Source organism: Uloborus diversus, chromosome 1, assembly GCF_026930045.1.
Source record: "Uloborus diversus isolate 005 chromosome 1, Udiv.v.3.1, whole genome shotgun sequence".
NCBI classification, from domain to species: Eukaryota; Metazoa; Arthropoda; class Arachnida; order Araneae; family Uloboridae; genus Uloborus; species Uloborus diversus.
In genome coordinates this window covers 210,021,628-210,046,308 of record NC_072731.1, presented here as the reverse complement: position 1 = coordinate 210,046,308, position 24,681 = coordinate 210,021,628, and the positions used below count along the sequence as shown (strand labels likewise).

Genomic DNA, 24,681 nt, shown 5'->3' with positions numbered 1-24,681 from the left:
GAATTAATATTGATTTTTGCAAAAAAGGTAAACCAAAAGAGTAAAATTTCAGCTTTATTTAGCAATAACTTTCAAAGCATAAAATATAACCACGAAACTTCAGCAATAAGTTTCGCTGGGGAAGCAAATTTTTATCAAAACCGCTAGAATGTTCGCTCGTTTCGATGATATTCTCGCATTCGGCTCCTATGGTAATAAAAGCTGTTGACAGCAATTTTACTTACATCGGACGCATTATTTAGAGGGAATTTTAGTTTTAAGAACGGTCAAATTTTACCATGCAAAAATAGCAAATTGTACATGTTAAAAGAATGAATAACGATTTAAACATAATACAGCAGTGGATTGGATAGGCAGTGGTCCAATAAAGATGGTCTTCCCTACGTAGAGAATGGTGCCCCCCCCCCCCCTCCCCAGTTTCGCTGACACGAAATTTCCTTTCCCCCTGTTTTTCAGTTTCAATCATACATTTTGATAGTCTTAAACGGGTAGGAAATTTTAAATGTCAGCGAAACAAGGGGTAAACCCGGTTCTAAGACCCCTCACGTAAGTCGAAATTTTGCGTTGTGAAAAAGGATATGTATTAGACATTTTGATAAACATACACAATTATTTTCGATATTTATTAACACCCATCAAATTGCTTTGAACCATTCCTTAAGTATATTTCAACTTTTTTTTTTTTAACCTCCGTTATCTTCTTTACTAATAATAAAGCAGAAAGTCTCTCTGTCCGGAGGATGTCTAGATGTCTGGATGTCTGTAGGATATCTGTAGGATGTCTGTGACGCGCATAGCGCCTAAACCGTTCGGCCGATTTTCATGAAATTTGGCACAAAGTTAGTATGTAGCATGGGGGTGTGCACCTCGAAGCGATTTTTCGAAAATTCGATGTAGTTCTTCTTTTATTCCAATTTTAAGAAAAAAACTATCATAAATTACGAAATCATCATAACGTAGAACAGTAACATGGGCACAAGCCAATTGGCGAGATACGAAATTATCATAGCGTGGTACCGTAACGTCGGTACAAGCCAATTGACGAGAAAATTCACATACATTATTTGTAAATATACAAGCGAATCAAAAGACCTTTAATTTTTCTATTACGGGCGAAGCCGTGCGGGTGCCACTAGTTACTAATAATAAAGCAGAAAGTCTCTCTGTCCGGAGGATGTCTGGATGTCTGTAGGATGTGTGTAGGATATCTGTAGGATGTCTGTGACGCGCATAGCGCCTAAACCGTTCGGCCGATTTTCATGAAATTTGGCACAAAGTTAGTATGTAGCATGGGGGTGTGCACCTCGAAGCGATTTTTCGAAAATTCGATGTGGTTCTTTTTTTATTCCAATTTTAAGAAAAAAACTATCATAAATTACGAAATTATCATAACGTGGAACCGTAACATGGGCACAAGCCAATTGGCGAGATACGAAATTATCATAACGTGGAACTGTAACGTCGGTACAAGCCAATTGGCGAGAAAATTCACCATACATTATTTGTAAATATGCAAGCGAACCAAAAGACCTTCAATTTTTCTATTACGGGCGAAGCCGTGCGGGTGCCACTAGTTTAAAATAAAATGCTGTTATGATGCACAAAATCAGTAATCAATGGGGGAGAGAAGCAAAGTGCAATACTGTATGAACAGTACGCAATAATAGTAAGAAAATACAGAAATATTTTACTACTGTATTGTAAATAGAGTAATAATAAACTTTACTAATAATAAAGCTGAGAGTCTCTCTGCCCGGAGGATGTCTGGATGTCTGTGACGCGCATACCGCCTAGCCCGTTCCGCCGATTTTCATGATATTTGGCACAAAGTTAGTTTGTAGCATGGGTGTGTGCACCTCGAAGCGATTTTTCGAAAATTCGATATGGTTCTTTTTCTATTCTAATTTTAAGAAAAAAATATCATAAGACTGACGAGTAAATTACGAAATTATCATAACGTGGAACCGTAACATGGGCAGAAGCCAATTGGCGAGATACGAAATTATCATAACGTGGAACCGTAAGATGGGTACAAGCCAACTGGCGAGAAAATTCATCATACATTATTTGTAAATATACAGGCGAACCAAAAGACCTTTTGATTTTTCTATTACGGGCAAAGCCGTGCGGGTATCACTAGTTAGGGATAAAAAAATGAAGATGATGGTGATCGGTGCTGTGCAGTTTATTAGATCGTTATTAGTGTTCTCTTGCTTATTGAGGGTCTTCACTTTTTCTTTTTATTGACAGTAGCTTTCTCTTCCCTATCTTAAGATGAAGCAAGCGCGCCTAGCTGTCACTATGTTACTATGTCTAATATTTAGTAGCCAAAAACGAAGCCGATACTTTAATTCCACATGATTCCCTTCCTAAACGTTTCGTGCTACGGGCGAGGAATTCGCGTAAACTCTGAAATTCGTTGATCGTGAAAAACTCGCGATTTAGCCAATTCACTTCAGTCGAATCGCATTGTAGCGTGAATCTACTGTATACATAGGGGAGGGTGGCCCAAAGCGGGTAGGTTTTCGAAGAACGCTGGAAAATTGCAGTTTTTGAACTTTTACCGCAACAATTTCGGTTTCATTTCCTAGCAGGGTTCTTGAATTTCAAAATAAAAAGTGATTTTTGTATTATTTCAAACCTTATAAACATTTGAAAAAAAACGCTTTGCCCTACCAGGGAGTCCAAAGCGGGTAAGCTTAACTAATTGTGATTAGGTACATTTGCCAATCAAATATGAAGTTATAAATGAATAAAATAGTTGACTAGCTACCTGCCATTATAAAAAAATAAAATATATTAAACAGTTGTACTTATCCAATTTAAAATCAGCACATTTGTTTATAAAACATAAATAACTATAACTGATTAAATTAATTGACTAATTAATTGCCATCCTAAAAATAGCTTTTTAAAGTTATACTTATCCTATTGAAATAGAAAATCTAAGTTAGCACACGAATCAAGAAATTATAAATAAATATATGATTTAATCCTATACTCGCTTTGCCCGAAGGTACGTTTTTTATTTCAATAATTATAGCCTTAAATTTAATAAAGAAACAAACGAAATGTCTATCATAGTTTGTAGGTGGATGGCGTCAGAATAACGTAATATTATTGATAGTAAAAAAAAAGCTGGTCTTCAACTAATCACAAGTTACAAAATAAGTTACAATGTATCTTTTTTTTTTTTTTTAATTTTAAAGCCTGGTTGCACCATGCCGCTTCACTGATGCTTCGCTGGGACTCGGGGGTGTTCACCTAAACACGACATACGTATACATTGCCTCTTACACACCATGGGGGTGGGGGCATACAAAGGCCTACCTGCTTTGGGAGACCTAACCGCTTTGGACCACCCTCCCCTATATTTCTGTTACGTTTTCTTTTTCTTTCTTTCTTTTTTTTTGAATAGACTTGATAATGTTTATCAAAATTTTCCCATTACATTCCTATTTGGGAACAAAAATTCCTCGTAGCTTTTTACTTTCCTAATCTTCAAAAGATGTCTTTTCTTTTTAACGTAAGATGAACTTTGTTCCAATTTTCTGAGTTAGAACGTCTTTAAAGAATAAATTAAATTAGGTTTAGGAAAATTATTTTGCTTCTTGCTGTCATTTTGAATAGTTTTTGCTAATTTTATAGTTTTTTTGCGCTTTTGAGGAGTCAGAAGAGTACCACCTCTCCCGACTTTTCGGGTTTAGTCCTCGTTCTTTTTTTTTTAAATTTCTTTTGAATGGGTTCATTATAGAAAATAAAAAAGGGCCAAAGTGCAATATTCAAGATTCGAACACAAACAGTGAATTTGGGGGAGATTTTTTCGAAACATAGGTCTCCAAAACGCAGTTTTAGGCTATATTTGATCTCTTAAAGCGAAGGGGTCATGGTCACCATGGCTCTTTGGATCCATGCTTGAATGTTTTTGTGTCATCGTAGTTAAAAGTAAAAAGCCATAGTCACAAAAAATAATGAGTCTCAAAAACACTGAACTGAAAAAAAAATTAACTATACCCAATGGCATGAAAGATAAAATAAACTATGACTTTTTGAAAACAATAACAATAATTTGAACTATGGTTTTCTAAAATGGGAGCTCACACAACCCTTTCGAATGCGCGCCGTGGCACACTTTCGCGCCTCTTCCAAGTTCGATGGCGATTGATCATCGCTCCTCGTAGGTCACCGCCTTGCGGCTCGCCGCTATTGGTCCGCGCGTCGGCGGATCGCTCCATTCCCCCTTTCCCGCAGACGATCCCGCATTCCCATCCCGCCACTCGAGAGACTCGCATCCGCTCTCTGCATCCCGCTTTTGTTTACATTCCTTTGGATTGCCTGATTGGTTATCGTTCTGCATCTCAACCCTTGACCATCGATCCGGACGTGGAGGATTTTTTTTCGTGAAATGTACAGCAGTGGTGTGCTCCCGAGCAGCCCGACCGGGGGATGTTATTACTACTATCCGGACGGGAATACTAATAATAATAGCAACAATGCTCATCACCAGCATGGCATCGCTCATCACCAGAATCACCAACAGCCCGAGGGTGGTGCAGTAGGAAGGTAAGTAGTACCCGTTTGGAGTTTTCTTTTGATTCTCGTTCATTAGTTTCAATGTACAGTGAACTCTCAATTAAAAAGATGGCATTGAAATGTCTGAACTCAAATTAGCAAATGTCCTGGATAAAATTTTGATGAAACATATTTGAGAAATGATGTGAGATTAGAATTAAGATATTGAATAATGTGAAAGAAGAATTTAAAAAAAGAATTACTAAAAAAAGTGAGAAATGTGTTGTGTTTATCTACATTCACTACGACACAAAATGTTTATCCTCTGCATTCCGCAAAAGTACTCCTTATCTTCTTCTTTTTTTTTTTTTTTTTTTTTTTTTTTTTTTAAAGAGGAGAAAGGGGATTTCGGACAATTCATCACTTGGATAATCCGATCCCGGTTAATCGGGAGTCTACTGTATTTCTATGTAATAACTGTGACGAATTTGCAATGTCGCAACTACGAAGAACTCCAAAACGAACCAAAAAACGGACGCAAACAACAATTTTTACTTCACCTCATCTGTAAACAGTAACATTGCACAGTACATCAATTTTTTTCCTGATCAATCTACGCTAAAAGGAGAGCGCCTGGGAGTGGGAGATGCAAAAGACAGTAGTATTGACTGCAGGGGCGTGCACAGAAATTTTGGGGTCCATCACAAATGACATTTACGGGTTCCCCTCCATACTATTTACCCCCTACGTCCCTACATATATTTCACCCCTCATTTTGAAAATATCAGGCACTGGTCAACAGGTGTCCCTCCCCCACCCGTGCACGCTCCTGATTGAAAGAATAATTTTTAATGGCTGTAAATGTTAATAAGAGTAATAAAAATGTTTTTTTTTGTGGCTTTTGACAAGAATTGCTTAACTGATTTGTTTTTATCTATACAAGTGAAAAAGTCTCATCTACAAAGCTAAACTAGCTTAACGTCTTTTCCTATGATTGCAAAGTGTTATCTTCATAAATAGAAATTAGTAGCGACAGTAACTTTGCTAGTAAATAATACTTGTTTTTAAAAACGAAAATTTTTTAAAGATTAATTGACAAAAGGGACACATAAAAATGTATTGCGCAGTACACCAAATGTCAAAATTAATCGCTGCGCAGTAGTTGACCAAATGGATTTTCAGTTATTAAAGACGGTTTTTTGAAGTCTAGAAGAAAATACGAGAAACAGTTACTATTCGTTTTTCACAATGTATTTTGTAAATAATTAAAATTGAATAAAATTTTGTGAATTATATGAATCACAGTTGTTCTAAATAGTTTTGATTCAGTAAAGCGGCTAGTTCAATAAAGCTGGATTTTGTTCAGTTTTTAGCAATTTGATTCATTAAAGTGGTTGATTCAATTTACCACTCATTCAATTAACACGCGTTCACTGTAGTTCCGCATAAATTATGTTTTTACTCTGCTTTTGAAAATAAGGCTTATTTTTCCTATAGCAATCTATAGCCGTATAAAAAAACTTTTCCGCAAATCGGAGCTCTCTTAGACGAACGACCATGTTTTTAAATCCCGTTAAATGTTGTTTCCATTTAGTGAGGGCAAAAAAGACATACAATGAATATGATTTTTTTTCTAAAAATGTTTCAGCAATAAGTATTATTTTTAGGGCTAAAATGTTTCTTAAGCACACCGATTCAATTTTATTAATTTGATGTACCTGGACCTACATGTTGAGGTTTTTTTTTTTTTTTTTTTTCAACCAAATCAAGCTTTTATTTCTATAAATAACACAATCGACTACGTTTACTAAATTATGTCAGCTTAAAAATTCACAGCAGAGCTTTTCTTTCCGAAAAAGATAAATGCATATTTTTTTACTGTATTTTTTGCTTTATCAAAAGTGATTGTTTGTTACAAGTTCAGCAAAACGATACAAAATAAAAGATTACAAAGAATTTTTTTTTTTCTAAATTTAAAATAAATAGTGAGTAACATTCCACAAGTTACTTTCTTGAAATCCTATGGTCTGTTTTAAAAAAAAAAAAGAAACAATCATTAAAAGTATTATACTAATATGCTTTGTATACTAATGTGCCTGCAACACTGAAGCCATGCTTAAATGAAATATAGAGCTTAATTATTTAGAATTCATCAGAAAAACTAAAATGCTACATCGATTTCTATACATACAGTACAACTTTGACTATCCAAACTTGCCTCAACCAAACGTAATTCGAAGAATTGTATTTACGAATAATCCGGTTATGTGGTTACAAAGCAAAACAAGTCTTAAATTAGCAAAACTACCGTCTATTGCTCTAAAAAGCAATATGTTTTTTTTTTTAGCTAAATTACACAGACTAGTTTGAAAGGAAATAAAAAACCTGTTTTAAAAATTGTGTCGTTTGAATAAAGTACGGTCCCCCAAACGCTTTATTATGAATATATCCACAGTAAAAAAAACAAATATTTGGCGCACTTATTGTTACGTTCTGGCTATTATGATTTGAAATTATTATCTATATAGACATAACGTTTTCAAAAAGCTACTAATTTGATCCGAACTAACCGGAGATCTGAATAAATGGGAACCGGATTAACGAGGTTAATTTAAAAAATAATTATTACAACTGCTACTGTAATTAAAAATTTAAAGCAACTTTTCGCTACCAACCAATCAGCAACTTTATGTGCAAACATTGTAATTCATTAAAATATAATGCTAATTTCTATGAAATTGTATATAAAGAGGTTTGTTCGCTCAAATGACGTTCTTTAAAGTTTCATAAAAAGATTCCAAAACTGCTAGAAATCCTACAATTTATACAGATGCTTATGCCATTTGAATTGCAAACGTTCTGATTTTAAACTAATCGTGCATTAAAATAATTAAGGGGTCGTTTCATTTGAATTACTTGATCTTATTTCTATGACTCGCAGTGAATTATTTTTCACTCAAAAGAAAGAGCTGAAAAGAAGTTCATATTCGCCATGAAGGATTGATTGAGCTCTCTCTATATTTATTTATTAAATTATTTATTTCATTTTAAGTTCATATCAATTGCTTTTATTATTAGCCATTTATGTATTTTGTTTGACAACGATTAAAAAGTAAAATATTCGCTAATGAAAAAGGTTAAAGTAGGATGATTTTGCAGACAGCATCAAACTCCGTTCCCTTTTTATTAAAGGTTGTTTATTTATGTATTTATTCCGCCAATTCAAATTTGAAGATTTAAATTTGAGGAAAAATTTTGTTCCCATTTAGTTCTGTAGTTTGTAGGCTAAAAAAATCTGAAAAGTACTGTATAGATTTCAAGTTTCTAATTAAAAAAATATATTAATGGTTGGCAGTTAGTATAAGTTTTCGATAACCTCGTAAAAAGTAATAAAATACCCGATGTTTTCTTTTAGCTAATTGTAACAGCAGAATTCCTGATAAACTAATGTGTTTGGAATTTTAAATACACACACAAAAAAAAAAAGGTTTTGTGACAATTCTGCAGTTTTGAGAAATTCTTACTAGTAAAGAACTTACTAGTAATTCAATTAGCGTGTGACTCAAGTTTGTGGTAAGGCGAGATCTTCAATTAGGGCATGGGAAAAGGCTTAGAATAAATTTGAATCTTTAAGCAACACTTTTAAAAGATTTTTTTTACTACTACTAGGAGGCTCTGCCCCTTGCACACTAATGCTCACCAACCCCCGAAGATTGTTTCGCAATCTTATTTGTTTCGCAAAAAATTAGGTCGTCAATTAAAAAGAAAGAAACAGATTAAAAACGCATTATGAGCTCCCTTTTGAACAAAAAGCACCCCTTCCATGGGTTTCAAAATAATTTGTACCAACTTGCACAGCGATAAGGGCTAAGAGACTCCTGAGCATGGCAAAACTAGTTGTGTACGTTTGAAAAGTCGCTTTCATATTTGTTATCTCTGGTAATATATTTTGCTCTTTAACTTGGGCTTGATTTGAGTTGAGCCTAAGATTTTCCGTTAAAATCGAAACTCTTAAAATTTAGGAATAAGAAAGAGGAAACAAACGAATCGAAAAGACGTAAGTTTGGCAGCACCAAATAAAACATCAATACTTTAAATGGAAATGAGATTTTTCGGACCTGATTAAAACTGCTTGTTTTTTTTTCTTTGGAGATAGAAGCTAAGCGTTTCGACCATAGGTTGAGTTAGATCTGGATTTAAATAAGCCGCTCTTTCCAGTGGTGTCAAAAAGAAAACTGTAGGAAAATTCCTTTACGTTTTACTGATAAATTTAATGAAAAAAGTAGTGCCTAAATTTTAGCTAAGCCTAAAAATGTTCGAGCTAAAAACGCAAATAAAACACGCCTCAAGTAGCATTGAAAAAAACTGCGTAGAACGCGGAAAATTCTACCCTTTCCAACGATATGTAACATTAATATATGCAATTAGTTTTTCACCCTTTAATAGGCAATTTATGCGAAATTTGAGCTTAAAAATTAATTACAAAAAAAAAAAAAAAAAAAAAAAAACTGATTCGAATTTAACAAAACCAAAACCCTAGGTGCAAACCACCGGGACTCGAAGTAATTTTGTACAAAATTTCAAGGCTGTAGGTGCTATGGGGTCTCCTGGACGCAGGCCCGCCACAGACCTCCTTTCAAAATTTCCTTTGACCTTACTTTTTTTTAATATAAAGGGATTATTCACTTGCCGATTACGTCATCATCTAGGTCGATGAAAATTTCAAACAATGAAAACACTCAATTTTTCAGAGATTTAACTCTAATGTTACTGGTGACATGAGAAATCAGTGAAAAGATAATCCATCACACTTTATTAAGTATCCATAGGAAATATTTATTTTATTTTCTTGCACGGTGAAAATAAATTTCCTTTCCACCTCGAGAGATAAAAAGAAAATTTTCAAAAAAGAAGGAAGATTGCTCCTACGTTTTAACAAATATGTTTACAGCTTACAAATAATGAATAAACTATGAGATCGATTCAGCTCTAGTATTTATTTTGGTAACAATGGCGTAATTGTCAAAAAATAAAAATAAAATAAAAATAAATTTCAAAAATGTGTAATAGGACATTGTCTTCAAACCACATCTATAGCTTTAGTTGGTCGAGCAAAAAAAATTAAAGAGGAAGTGTTTAGTTTACACTTATCAATTTTCCCTCCAGAGCGCGAGAGAATAAATGTTTTTGTTTTGTCAAAACGACATGGAATAATTTGCGTACTTCGGAGTTAAAGCCCCAATTCTTTAAATAACTTCAGAATAAATAGAGATTTGTTTTTCAAACTCGGATGTAATAATCGATATTTTTTTTTTCAATTTGTTAGAACTATTATGCATTGTCGGAAGGTTAAATGGCAAAGAGGTAGTGTAGGTGAAAGTAAACCTTTGTTAGATTAGTGTGGGAGTCATAGCATCAAAGTTTTAAAAATGATCAACTTTTGAATTTCTTTGAAGTTTTTGAGAGAATTTCGAAGTTTTTATGTCCCCCCCAAAAAAAAAAACGTCTAAATTTCCAATGAAATTAACCTATAAGTCAGACTTGTGTAACTTCTTTGTAGAAGTTAATTCAACGAAGTCAAGGAAGAGTAAAATTGTAAGATCGACTTCCAAAATTGGTTGACACAATTCATGACATTTACTTTTTAGTAAGTTAAAATTGCATGTGGAGACATGAAGTGCTATTTACAGTAATAAACAAATGAATGAAAGGAAAATAATATCTTATTTTTTAATGATACAATATGCACTTTCTCACATTATTGAACTCAAATACAAGTTACAAGTACTCAACAACTATGATTCCTCTGCATTGGTTATAAGTGTTGAATTTAAATAATGCAATTCTCGTTGCAAGTGTTTGAAACGTATAAGAAGTCACATTTTCCCAAATAAATTTAAGACTCATCGAACTTGCAGCGTCGGACAATTATGCTCCACTTTTAAAAGTTTTTCTTTCTTTATTATAGCAATGATGAATTGCGTTTAGTCTTCACTTGATCGTTTTTCATGTTCCTTTGATTTTTCGGATTAACATGATGACAAAAATAAGTCTACCTCGTTGTTTTTAATTTTTATTTCGAGAAACTAATTTTTGTCGTCATGGCTAGAAATTGTTTGTGCTCATTCAAGACTGAACGCAAGCAAATTTTACATCAAAAACCGGAGGGGGGGGGGTGTACAGTTTTTTTTCTTTCAGGAAAACACCCATGTACATTAACTTAAGTAGCAAAACTTCAGCTAAACACAAAGTTTCCACATAACTAAACTCCATTATATACAATTGATAATGAATAAAAATAATATAACGGTCGCTGTAAATATCAGGTTTATGATAAGTGTACGGATGCAAATTGGCCATAATTACCATAACTTTATCACCGCAGTCTAATTACCATTTTGTTTTTCATTTATGGGACTCGCATACCTAATCTAGAAAATCAACTCATAATTTGACGGGTGCTCTACTTCCATTCTGTTCTATTTGTAGAAACAAGAAACCTAACGAGTAGGATCCTATAACAATTCGTGATTCCGAGAAACATAATTTGAATACAAGACGTCAAAATTTAAATGAATGCCAGGCACTAGATGCTAATATTTTACTGTTTTGGGGATAATTTCTGCGATGTTGGTAACTATGCATCGGGTCCAAAATGAATTTTTTTTAAAATTCATTTTTGGCTTTGAGTGCTGCTCCAAGACAAAGAGAAAGGCATTCATTTCATCAATACTTAACGAACTTTCATGAAATTTGTAGTCGCAGAATTACTTATTGCAATAATGACCTGCTGTTTTCATTCCTTTTCTTTCCTTCTTTTCTTTTTTTTCTTTATGAGATTGGTTTTAGATGAGAAATGTTTTTTTTTTTTTTTCACTTTACTATTGATATCACACAACATCATCAACAACACTTTCATGTAGTTTTAAGAATAAATTATTTTCCATTGCACCGTTTCTTTCTTTCTAATTTAAAAATGTCTGTCAGAAAATTGTGGATGACTTGGTACTAGGCAAGTCATTTCGAACTTTTCCCGGGAGGAGGAGTCAAATGGTAAATTAAACTTAATGTAACTTATAACGAAAAACAACAAAAACCATGCCCATTTACGTGTAAATATATTATTTCTCAAAGCTGAGGGGGATTATCTCCCCCCCCCCTGAAAGCAATGGTTCTACCTGCAATAGGAATTTTTGTCCGTAGCAGTATACTACACACATGTCGATTGTGGGGGAAAGGAAATACAATCTTACAATTGTAATTACCTTTCCCCCACGTTTAAATTAGCAGAAGATGAATTTGATTTATTTAACTTAAGAAGGTATCATTTAGAGCTGTTTTAAATTCAAAAGTATAAACAATTTGCGATTTCAAATAGTAGAGCGGACACATTTAATGTAGAGTTGATTAGTAAAACTTTCAGTCAAGTCTCGAATATGTTTTTCATATTAAATTTAAATTTCTGAGCTATTTGATTCAAAGAGCGAGAAATTACACCATTTGTTATAGATATAATACCAAAATAACAGAAAATGCATGAAAAGGCATCTTAATGTAAATACTGATCCTACATAATTTTCAATTTCCGTGACATTCAACTATCTAAAATTGTTTTTTATTAAAAATTTATATAAGTCTTTTCAATGTGAGCATGAGAAAAAAATATTACCCCTTTAAAGCCCCCAATTAGATTCAAACACATACTCGTCCATGAGTTATTTTTATTGAAAAAAGGTTAACCAAATAAAGACAATCATAAAGGTATATTTTTTCAAAGAGCTCTGCCGGTGAAGATATATTTTTGATGACTATTTTTCCTCCAGTTTTCAACTGCATATCAGATTGAGAGTAGGTACGTGATATTCAAAGCTCAATGTGAGGGTGGAAAATAAATTTTTATAGAAACAAAACCACTGCTCAAAAATTGGAAAACAAATAGTAAAACTTCTCAAAATATTATTTTTAACCTAAACAAACATAAAAAATTTTTATGAACTGAGAATATTGACCTTTTTTGTAAAGTCGTTATTTATTGTCGTTAAAGATTAAACGCTTTTGATGTTCTTTGTGATTTTTTTTTTTTTGTATGACTCGAAAAGAATAAACGTGTTCTATCTATTCCTTACAAAAGTCGTTTATACAAATATACTATTTTTTCCCCTAAAGAATGAATGTTTTTCTTAATTTTTTTAAAGCCTGATATTTTATAACACACTTTTAAAACAGCTCTGTTGAAAAGTAAGGAAAAAAAGCAACTTTCCATGTTTAACACCATTGTAGACTACCATTGTTTTGTATTTTTTCCCTTCACAATTGAAAGTTGTTTAAAATCTCAACCTTTGTCTTCGCAGACACCGCATGTTTCTTCAAAGATGGGATATGTACTATGTTTTACACGAAAATCTCAATTCCTTAAGAATATTATCTTGGATGTCAAGTTACTAAGCACTTTATTTAATCGCGATAAAATAGGAAAACTGCGTAGTAAATATCTTGATGAAGACCAGGGCCACGCCGTCCCAAGTGCAAGGTCGTGCGAAGCACGATGGCGCCAGAGCTAAAAGGGCGCCGAGCTCTACCGATCAAAATAGCTTCAAATGAAGGGAAAATAAACTCTAACCAAAAAAGTAAAATGGAATATTTCATTATATCTAATGGATGCAGGGAAATTATACTGCTCATTGAAACAATTAATCCGTCTTGCTGAGAATCTAAAAGAAAAAAATTTGATTTTTTTGTGTCTAAACATGCTATTCAAAATCGCTATATTTTACACTGAAAACAAGTGACTTTAATAAATGCATAGCTTATCCCCCATTTTGGTTCTTGCGGTGAATAGTATTACAATTTGTGCAGTCATAGTTTTTTTGTGGTTTTTAATTCGTTGTAATTCTACTACTTCATGTTATCACACATATAAAAAAAAAACGGTAAGCACATTTGCATATTACTTAGATGTGCGTAATATTTATACATTGTAGACAATAATTTAGGTTTATTTTTTATTTCCGAAAAGTAACGAGTTGACAATATTACTCGATTCCCCTTTCCCCTTTTATCTCCTTAACTATTTGTGCATTAAATTTAAAAAAAAATAATAAAAGAAAAACTTTGGAGAGACTTGGATCTTAAATTCAATGCCTTTTGTAATGGTTCCGTATTTTAGAATTTTTGATTTTACCGAAATGGTTTGAGTTTCAGATTTTAAGGGAAAATATCTTCTACTTCAATTTAGAAATCTATCCAGTACTCTGTTGTCATGTTTTGACAGGCATAATACTTTGAATAATTATTTATCAATTAGAGAGATATTTAGAGCGGTGTTAACTTTGATATTTAAAATATTTTCTTTTTCCAAAAACACATTAGCATATCAAAGGCAGGGTTCGTCAAGCCGAGCTCAGCCTAAAAGAAATCATCCCGGTTTTTTTTCATTGTACCCGGTCATTTTCTATATTTTGAAACATTTTCTTCAGAAACAAACTAATTATTGATCAATATGAAGTCCAGAAATAGACATCTTGCTATCTGGACAGTATATCAAATATTAGAAGTTTAAACTGCATACTAGCAAGCAGTAATTATTTCGATCTCATTCCAAGATTTTTTTTTTTAATTATTGGGGTAAAATGCTTTGATTAACTGAAACTGGCAATCACTTTTTAAACGGCAGCTCAATGCAAGGTTTCCAAGAGAAAAAGTCAGATTCCAAAAGTTAATTTCAATCGCCAAACCCCCTTACACACGCTCATGCTCGAAATAACTTCGAGATATGAAGTAAAAAGGTACACTGTGTTCCAAAATGGAATATTTACAGAATGTTTTTCTTTTAATAAATTAAATGCCAAACATATTTTTTCCCATATTACATTCGTCTACAAAACCTGACCCCAGGAGTTAATTATATTTTGCTTGAACACCACTGCATAAAGGCGCTCAAAAGACATTTGAACGACGGCGCCGATCAGGCTTGGCGGGGCAATGATGAAGACTAAATCTGTTTTGATTCTTAACATGGTTCAGATTGGTCTCTGCTTTAATTCAGTCTCTAACTTGCATCGTGAAAATTCCTGGACACGAAAAGTTTTCGGTCATTGCCTTTATAGACCTTTATAATTGTGGGATAACTCCAATTCACTTCATTTATTATAGGGGAGGAAGGCCCCGGGTAGGTCTTCGTATGCCGTCCCATGATGTATAAGCGGCGATGCATACGTATGTCATGGTTACATGAATACCACCGAGTTTTAATCAGTCTCAGCGGAGCAGCAGTGAAGCGGCATGGCGCAACTAGGCTTAAAATTAAAAAAAAGATACAATTCTAGAAAGAAAAAAAAAAAGAAGTTTTGTAACTTGTAATTAGTCGAAGACCAGCTATTTTTTTTTTTTTTTTTTTTTTTTTTTTGATTGTCAATAATATTACGTTATTCCTACAAACTACGATAGTCATTTCGTCTGTTTATTTTTTATATTTAAGTTTATAATAATTGAAGTAAAAAACGTGCCTTCGGACAAAGCAGGTATAGGATTTAATCATGTATTTATTTATAATTTCTTGACTCTTGTACTAACTTAGATTTTCTATTTCAATAGGATAAGTATAACTTTCAAAAGTTATTTTTTAGGATGGCAATTAATTAGTGTATTAATTTAGGCAATTATTTCCTTATGTTTTATAAACAAATGTGCTGACTTTAAATTAGATAAGTACAACTTTTTTATATATTTTTTAATAATGGCAGGTAGCTAGTCAATTATTTTAATCATTTATAACTTCATATTTGATTGGAAAATGTACCAAATCACAACTAGTTAAGCTTACCCGCTTTTTGCTCCCTGGTAAGGCAAAGCGGGTTTTCAAATGTTTGTAATGTTTGATAATAAATAATTATTGGGTTTGAAACAATGCAAACATCACTTTTTATTATGAAGTTCAAGAACCCTGCTAGGATATAAAACCGAAATTATTGCGATGAAAATCCAAAAACTATAATTTTCGAGCCTTCTTCGAAAACCTACATGTTTGGGCCACCTTCCCCAACCTTGTACTTCTATTTTAACAATATTTTTTAAACATAAAGAGTCAACTCTAGTGCCCTAATATTACTTCCATCGATATCGTTAACTCGGAAACCTTGGTTTTGAAAATTTTACTTTAAATAAGATAACAAACTTCTGTGTTTCTTTTAAATCAGCAAAAAGTTTTTATGTTTCGTCTCATTCTAAAAAAAGTTCGAGTTTTGGAAAAACGCCTAGCAGTTAAAACTGTGACACAGTAAACGCCGTTGTTTGGAGAAACTGTCGGTCATTTGCTTTAAAACAAACAAAAATGGAAGTTGAAAAGTATCCAATGAACCTTTAGCGATTAAGGAATGGTAATGTGTAGTCATTCGAGTGAATCAACTGCTTAATTCAATCTAAATAGAAACCGAAAGGATCATTTAACCCCCGATGTCTTCCGCCTCAGTTCCTAGATGAACACACTTCCTCCTGAACCATTTCCTCCTTCGTAAGTACATTTGCTAAAACTTGAATTCCCATGACTTTGTTACAGCGAGCAATTAAAGTAGCTCCTGAAATAATCATAGAGCAAAATGTTCATTATCTTAACGACATTAAAGATCTGTCGAATGTCTTAAGATCTGGTTCACCATGGCTCTTGTACTGGATGTTCTTGAGTGCTAGTCTCATATTGTACCATTCAATCTTGTTGGTGTGTTAGCAATTGCATTTATATAAATGAAATTCCCTCACGTTTCCAGACATTCTCCAGTTTTGAGCAATACTTTTATGCTGGAATCTGCGCAAGTTTATTCTCCCACATAAAAAAAGACGTAGTCCTTTCAGAAACTTATTACTTACTACTTATTTTTTTGATTGCACTTACCATTTCTTTATTTTTCAAAGTACAGAACCCAAAACCTGTGGTAAACTAGTTAAACTTCTGAAATGTCAGCTTAAGTCACCAAATTACAGATTAGAGGGCGGCAACTACGCAATCTCCGAAAACTTAATTTTAGGCAAAAACATTGAAGTATGTGTAGTTGTAAGAGCTTCATAAGTACCTAGGGCCCCATTGCTAACTTCAATTTCATCAAGCTTAAGCTAGAATCAAGCTCAAATGAACTAGTGTCATACAGATTCAAAATATTCGTTCTAGTCATTAATGTGTGCAACTAAGCACTTGAATGAAACGTGATGAAAGGCTGCAACGTGTTTTTCGAAGAAACCTACATAATGTTACTCAACACTTCTTCCTTACCACACACACACATGCTTGTAGGCATCAGGAGTGAATTGGTGCCTGAACGCTTCTTAAACCCATTCCGGTATTGCTTCTCTGGAAAAAGAAATTCCCCTTTTACATAAAATTGGTTACAACTGAATATTTAATTATTGCTCATTGGCGTTTTGGTACTGGAAAATTTACGAACTCACCCAAGGTAAGTATTTATCTAGGAGGAAGAAAATGAAAATGAAAAGAATTTAATTATACAATTTAAGTCTGAAATCTTTAAAATATTCAAATATAAGAAATCAGAAACAACCAGAAAATTCCACAGTTTGAAAAAAACTTCCTATGATCAAAGACCACTTCACTCATATTTCTAGAAACTGTCTTTCAACTCTCTCCTATCTCTAGCTCACTGAATAAATTCTACCTTAGCACACCAAGCGTGTAATATGTCATCCAGATGAGGACATTGACGCATCAGATATTTTCATTTTAGAGCCCGCTGAGGATTTTGCAAAAGTCTCAAATGAATGAGAGATCTCGTGCCACAAGTTTCTCATTATGTCAGTCGAGGAGAAATAATCGATCGGTTTTTGCGAGGAAATAAACGAGAAACCATTTCCAGAAACCAACAGTTAAAAAAAGGCGAGGTGATTGAACTTTTCAAAAAGACATAAGGAAACATTGAAATCAGCCTTGTATACTTCAATCTCAGGTAGACCGTCGCATTCTAAACAAAACGTTCAATATCAGTCATTCGGTGGGCAATCCCGCTCGATTTCACATTCGCCCCAAAAATACAAACAAAATCGAAAACGCCATCAACGATGCGAATTAGAGCTTGAAGAACTGTCGTGTGTGAGCCCTGAACTAATCTTCTGGTGTTGGGGGGTTTTTTTCGGTTTCCCTAAATACGTCGAAAATAAGTCTTCGTCCGGGGTAATGAACTGTTTACCGAACAAATAATTTGTATTTCCACTTTCGTTTCTTCTTTTTTTTTTTTCCTCCGTGGTCTTCGGTGGAGCAAAACGCCGTTTACGGTGAAGATGTGTCATTAGGTAGTCTTTGCGGTGTGGGTATGTGTATGTGTGTGTGTTAGTGCTGTCACGTCGCCACGCTCCACCGGACTACGGTTTGAGAGTCTATTGCCCTAGTTTTGTGGAAGGACGAGGACTGTAGAATGAATCGAAGACACTGTTAAGATACTTTGACATTTAAGAATCTTTTTGAAGGTATTCGTGTCCAGAAACGGTGCACTAATCTCTACAAAAACAGAAATTTCTATACTTCAAGTTCAACGGGATTAATATTTTTAAGGTGCTGCCGTGGCTAATTAAGTTGGCATCAGTTGCGCAACAAAGGGGGAGAGGGAGGCACATCGCACATGCTCACCCTAGAGAGAGAGAGAATGCTGAGTTCTTTTTTTTTTTTTTTTTCAAAAATATTCTTTCATACTAAAGAGAAGAAAAGAACGTGGCTTTGGAAAAACAAAGTTATTTTAATTTTGAAAAAAAAATAATGCTACGACAAAGCCTCAATTATTTTAAAAATTAATTTTTAAACTAAAAATTTCAGTTGCAGATTATTGGTAAAATACTTACGTTCTACTTCTTTTCTTTTTCTTTCCATTTCTCCTATTTTCTAGTCAGTCGGAAATAAAGAAAACTGTTTCTCCGAAATCACCCCTCCCCCTAGTCCTCATTAGACCCCCTAGTCATCCTTACAGAGAGGCTCTATTGCCCCCGAAAACGTTGCCATCTATCATCATCAAAAATCGTCTCAATTGCGATTTCGGAGCTTTAACTTCGAAAAATTTATAAGAACCTGACCAAACCAAATGTGACCTACAACCGTGTTTTTAAAACGTCAAGTTTGAAAATTTTCCGAGGAGAGGCCCTCGAAACTCGTCCCCAAATATCAACAAAGAAAGACGAAAGTTGTGCTTTTAAAGTAATTTCGATAAATCTAAGTATGACAACCTCTGAACTTCTCCTCTGGCATCGTTAAAGAACGTCTAAAAACTTCATTTTAAGGATTTCAATTTTGAAAGGCTTCCAGGGAGGAATCTCAGCCCCCCCCCTCGTCCTTAACATCATCCGATTCTTAGAACTTCCATTTTGAAACATTATACGGCAGTTGGTCATCTGTTCAAAAAGTCGATTGGGGCATTTCCTGAGCCCTCAACGTTAGCAAATACAGCCCATAATCACGTTTCTAAGACATAAAATTCGAAAATTTCCTGGGGAGAGCGCAGAACGTTTCCCCCTTTTCATATTGCCAAAGATAATCTAAAAACTGCGTTTTTAGAACTTCAGATTCAAAAATTTTCCAGGGAGAGCCGCCTGAACCCATTTTTTTCTACACTCTCATACTCGAGTAATGACCAACCCCTTCTTAACCGGAAGATTTATCATTTAATGCATAATACATTACATATGTTCAAGAAAATGCGAGGAATCTCCCAGATTTGACCTCCCAACGGCCCTGTTTCTGTGTAGGTATGTGATTGTATATGTGTAAACGCATATACATATATATATTGGGACAACTTTTGGAAGTGCCCACCTAAAATAATTTTCTCTGCGCCACTGGGCAGTTTGCACACATATTGTGCTCGCCCTCACCTTTTTTTTTTTTTTTTTTTAAGTTAAGCGAAGGAAAACGCACTGATTTTTTTCATATTCCTTTCGAGTTAGTAAATAGTATTCGAATGCAGATTTCCCAGAATTTTACTGACTAACTATTTTTTTCCGACTGCAGAGAGCATTTTGGTTTTAGTACAAAATAGATAAATATAGAGCAATAACAGAACTCGTTTCTTCATTTTTTGCCACTTCTGGACCACTCCACGTATTAGTAGTACAAAGTTATAGTGACAAATTTGGTTGCGTGAACTTTGCAAATAACAGTTTTTTCCTATGATAGCTGAACCTTTTCCATCATGAATAAAATTATCGTCTTCGAAATTATCCAAAGGAGCAATCTTTTCCAGTCGTAGCAGCATAGCGGAATCTTCTTGAAGTGAATACTCCATTAACATGGGAAGAAAGGGAGGATAATCATGTTTATGCTGTACCGGAAGCTATGAACGGAGACCGTCGTAAACAACGATCCGCCCTTCACCGACTGAAGGGTGGCTCTAATTAGAAGTGAAAGTTTTTCGATGGATGCGTTCAGGAAATGGTTCGGTTCTCTTTTGAAGGACGATCAAGTGAATCTTCCTTCTCTATTTCGGTTCTTTTAAGCTACATCCGTAAAGAATTTCCATAATTATGTCGTTCACCGGTGATTGTAGTTGTACATATTAAAGAAATAGTATTGGAGAAAATCAAGGTTTTGCGTAATACTGCCACGAGAAGGCAGTACACGCGTTTTGGATTCTATACTAACAATAAGGAGATGTCGGGCTTAGACCTTTTCCCCGTGCTTTATTTTAAGCGGAAACCAAATAAACAAGCTTTTTTAATAAAATTAAAATACAATTGATAAAAAAATGTAAAACAGAAAAAAAGTGAAATGTGCAGATACTGCCCTTTACTTTTCCGCGGAAGAGTACTACTTTCAACTAATTTATTCTTAGCTTCTACGATATGCACAAAACATTCATGATGTAATGTTTACTAGTTTATTTTTGTAATCTACATTAATAATGCATAGTTAAAATTTGAAAATGTTTCCGCTAAATTATCATATTTTAATGACGTCACTATCATTAAAAATATAAATTAATTTCTCAAAGGCGTTTTTTGTAACAACGTGAAACCTCCTTCAATACTTTATCAAACATCATAAGTAAGGCATCATTTTAAATATTTTTTGGCCACTTTCAGCGAAAAATAAAGAGCCAGTTCACATTTTCGTTGTTTTGCCGAAAAAAAAACCCCAATTTATTCTGCTTTTTATTACGCATTGCTTCAATTCATAGCATCCTACAATGAAACTCGTCAGCTTAGTAGTTTTTAGCTTCGTGCTAAAAGTTCAAAGATCATCGTGAGTTCAAATCCCTATAAGATGAAAATATTGTTTTAATGAATTCTTCAGCAGAATTCCCTGAATATATTGTCTAAATTCATTTCAAGATTTTGAGTTATAGTTCTGTTGTTTCTATAATCAGGAAACAAGGCATTTATTTCAACATGGAAAACCACAGTATAAGATTCAAAAAACATTCTAACAAAGTAAAGGCATTGATTTCAATTTATTTTATCGCTTTATGACGCATTGATTTAGTGTATAACAATGGTCCCCAACCGTTTGAAGGCTATTATCATCAAATGTATCATTTCTCAAAAGTGTTTTTTTTTTTTTTTTTTTGTGAAAACGCCGTAACTTCCTCAATACTGTATCAAACTTCATGAGTAAGGCAACTTGTTTACTCCTTAACAATCGTTGCAAGTTAGATAAGGTAAGAATTTAAAAATAAAATAATTTATGTTCAATAAATTGCAGAATTTTCAAATTAATTTCATCTTACGTAGTTTTCTCAACTTTAAGAAGACATAAAGTAAAAAATAAAGAATTTCTTCGTTTGCTATCCGTCAAAAAACTCTTGATGCCGAGCGACATTAAAGAAACGAAATTCGAATTTAAGAAATGAATTCTAGACGTTTTCTCTCTTTGATTTTAGTAGGAAAATTTTGTTGCATCCCGTCGTACAAGTCTTCGAAAAAAACTCATTTGCGTATACGCCGTTAGAAGCTACTACACCTTTAAATTCAAACCAAGTTAAAGCTGATTCGAGTATTTTTAAATTTATGTTCCAATTCACTGAAAACCGTTGTTTTAAGTACGATTGGTGACTGGTAGTGACCTCTGGCTTATCACCAGGATACCTCTCGTAAGTTAACTGCTCCATTCGTTCCACGACTGATGAAGAATACTAATCACGTGGGAGGGTTTATGTTGCTTTATTGATTGATGGTCCTGATTTCAAGACCATGAAAATATATATAAATGTATCTCCTTGTTAATTGAATCTTTTGTCGGAACAATTAATTGCTGGGAAGACTTCTTGTGACTCCACTCTTTTTCTTTTAACAGTGTTTTCAGTAAGTTACAGCCCTATGGCCAGGGCTAAGGATTGAAATACACCGCCAACTCAGTCATTCCATCCGAGTACTACAGACCAGTTTTTTGGCACTCTTGGTTTCCTTAAGAGGTTTTCCACCTCCAGCTCAGTCACTTCCTAAGGGGGCTGATGAGTGCTAATAAGCACGAAACTGCAGTCCTCGGCTGGAATGACTGAGTTGGCGATGTATTTCATGTTTTAACAGTGTTGTTTATTAATTACTTATTTATACAACTAGAAAATCGTCCGTCAAGATATGACAGGTGAAAATTGCTTTTCCATTTGAACGAAACTATTGCCTGTTTGGTGGTATTTTGATAGTTGAAATTTTAACCCTAACTAGAGTGGATTAACCCTAAACTCCAGTAGGTAGCGTTAATTGCAGAGTTTTTCGTTTCTTCATTCTGCTCTGAAATGAGTCTAACCAATAAAGCAGTTAAGTTACATCATTCTGTTTTGCCATATCAAAATAAAACATTTCCCTGCATGTCAAACATTGGAGGAAAATATTATAAAACTATCGTGCTATGGCGAGAGTTTCTTTGTTGGTGACATAAGCGTTACTCGATCAGTGAGTTGGCTATTATATATGAGGATGGTTTCAAATATCAGAAATTGTTTTCATGTTTCTAGCTATGTTTCTGAATCTCAATTTTTTTTTACGATTCGATGTGGAATACCTAAACTTCGTAGAATGTCGTCATGTATCCGGAAACTTTTCAAACCTTCGAAAATATTTTTAGATTTAAGGCGAAGAATTTAAAATGCGCAAATTCTCTGCAGGTTTTAGCTAAGGAAAACCGACAATAGAAAGAGAGATAAGTGCCCAAACCAAAATATATACAGCGTTCTCAAAGAATCATTCCTTGCTGGTGTTTTCTCTACTGGGTGGTAAACTTTAATTCTTTAAGGGAGGGGTTATGACCCCCATATCCCCTTTCGTTACGCCACTATTAAGGATGAATTGGTGGTCGAATTCCTCGCTCTAATCTTCGCCTCGAGGCAACGAATATGATGCACCCAAATATGATCCTTGCATTCCACACAAGACCATAAACGATTTTCTCCTTCTGCTTTATGGTCCCCGCGAGAAATGTTCTTCGTGTAGAGTTCATCGACTCAGCGGCAGGAAGCTAACGGTGCGACGGCACCTTCCACAGGACGCTTTTTCGCGCTCCCGCCATATCATCAGTGGTTCGCCGGAGCGGAAAAACACGTCCACCGTTAAAGATTTTTTTCTCTCAGCCGTTGTTTTTGTAGTAAAAATGTACCGTTTCTTTCCCCGTTTGGAGCATGGAAAATGGAGAAGGTGCTTTTTAATATGCGTAGCAAGTTCAAATGTAGCCGTCCTAGCTAGGCACTTTATCATGTGAGATCGGAAATCAACTTTAAAATGCATTAGACTCAGTTATCAATTGGGGGGGGGAGGACATAATTGCATGGTTTTCATTGTTTAATGAAGATGCTTTGAAGATTTTTGACGACGTTTCTAATTGCTCTTGAACCCCTGCAGAAAAGCGTTACTGAATTATTCTTAGTTTTGTTTATGTACTATGTGCTGCAGGAAGCATCGAAAGGGAACCTTAATTTTTCATTTTGCTTAAGGTGGTACCAGCTGGTAGGGCAATTATATAAGGACCCGAAACTAGTCAGACCCGGAAGAATATATTTAACGGAATTTAACCAAAATAAATTGAAAGTGATTGTGATTGCCTTAATTATTTCCTAAACACATATATTTATCTTATGAACCTTTTTACAGTTTTATAGTTGTGAAATATTTTTTCTTTGTTCAAGTCGCAAATATTGAATTTCTGATAGAGACCAGATAGTTTAGGTTCATAGAGACCGGACTTTCTTCCTTAGACAATGTCAGCTGGTTTCAAAATCCATCACGGAAAAGGTGCGACATAACAAGCATGTTGTTTTCTTCTCCTTTTTTTTTTCGAGTGGAATAAGAAATGAGGAAGACTTGCAAGATTACTTGTGCGTAGTAAATCCTAATCCAATATAATCCCGAGCTTTGGACCTTAGTTTTTAACTGCAAAAAAAAAAAAAAAAAAAAACACGCTGCGCAGAAAGAGCAATCGCTACTATAAACTGATTTTTACATGTGCAGATTATTTACGAGCTAAACTTAAATACAGTTGAATCCCGCTACAACGAGATTTGTCTTACGCGAAATGACCATAACGCGATTTTTCACCAGTATATTATTTTCGATCTAAAGCGAAGTCCTCGCCCGTAGCACGAAAATGTTCAGAAAGGAATCGCAATGTGAAAGTATCGGCTTTGTTATTGGCTACTAAAAATATTTTTTTCATGAATGGAGCTTCATCCTTTTAGTATCACTGGCAGCGGAAGTTCCCATACCGTACTAGTCTGAACATAGTATTTTTTCTGTATACATATAATTACACGGTATTTACCATATTATTTTCACTCTAATGCGAAAGTTGATGGAATATAATAACATCAAAAAGCACTGTTCCGTCGAAAATTTGTGAAGACAGAAAGAAAAAGAGAAATTTTCAGACAATTAAAGAAAAGCTAAAGGTTCTCGATGTACTTGAATAACTAAAATATGCGTCTACAATTAGGTGTGAGTGAATCTTTCGTATGTACCAATATGTTCCTCCAACTGTATTTGAAAATATATTGGAATAACGATTTGATCACGCAGCATTCAAACCGTCAACATCTTCATTTTTTAAAGTTACAAACATCATTACTGGATCTACTGTACAGTATTATTATATAGTACATCATTTTATTATTACTACATACTGTACGTACTGTACTGATTTATTTTATGTCTCTCTTTCCTGTTGATCACCAATTTTGTGAATCATAACAATATTTTCTG

The 24,681-nt window shown here is 34.1% G+C and overlaps 1 protein-coding gene across 1 annotated transcript in view; it reads left to right on the top strand.

The window, feature by feature from the left end:
• Positions 1 to 4,405: 4,405 nt before the first annotated feature.
• LOC129218469 (ETS homologous factor-like) overlaps positions 4,406 to 24,681 on the top strand; it is a 186,357-nt gene continuing 166,081 nt past the window's right edge. The window contains exon 1 of the mRNA XM_054852752.1: positions 4,406 to 4,563. Within this exon, the coding sequence (XP_054708727.1) occupies positions 4,406 to 4,563 (158 nt within the window). The remainder of the gene's footprint in view (positions 4,564 to 24,681) is intronic.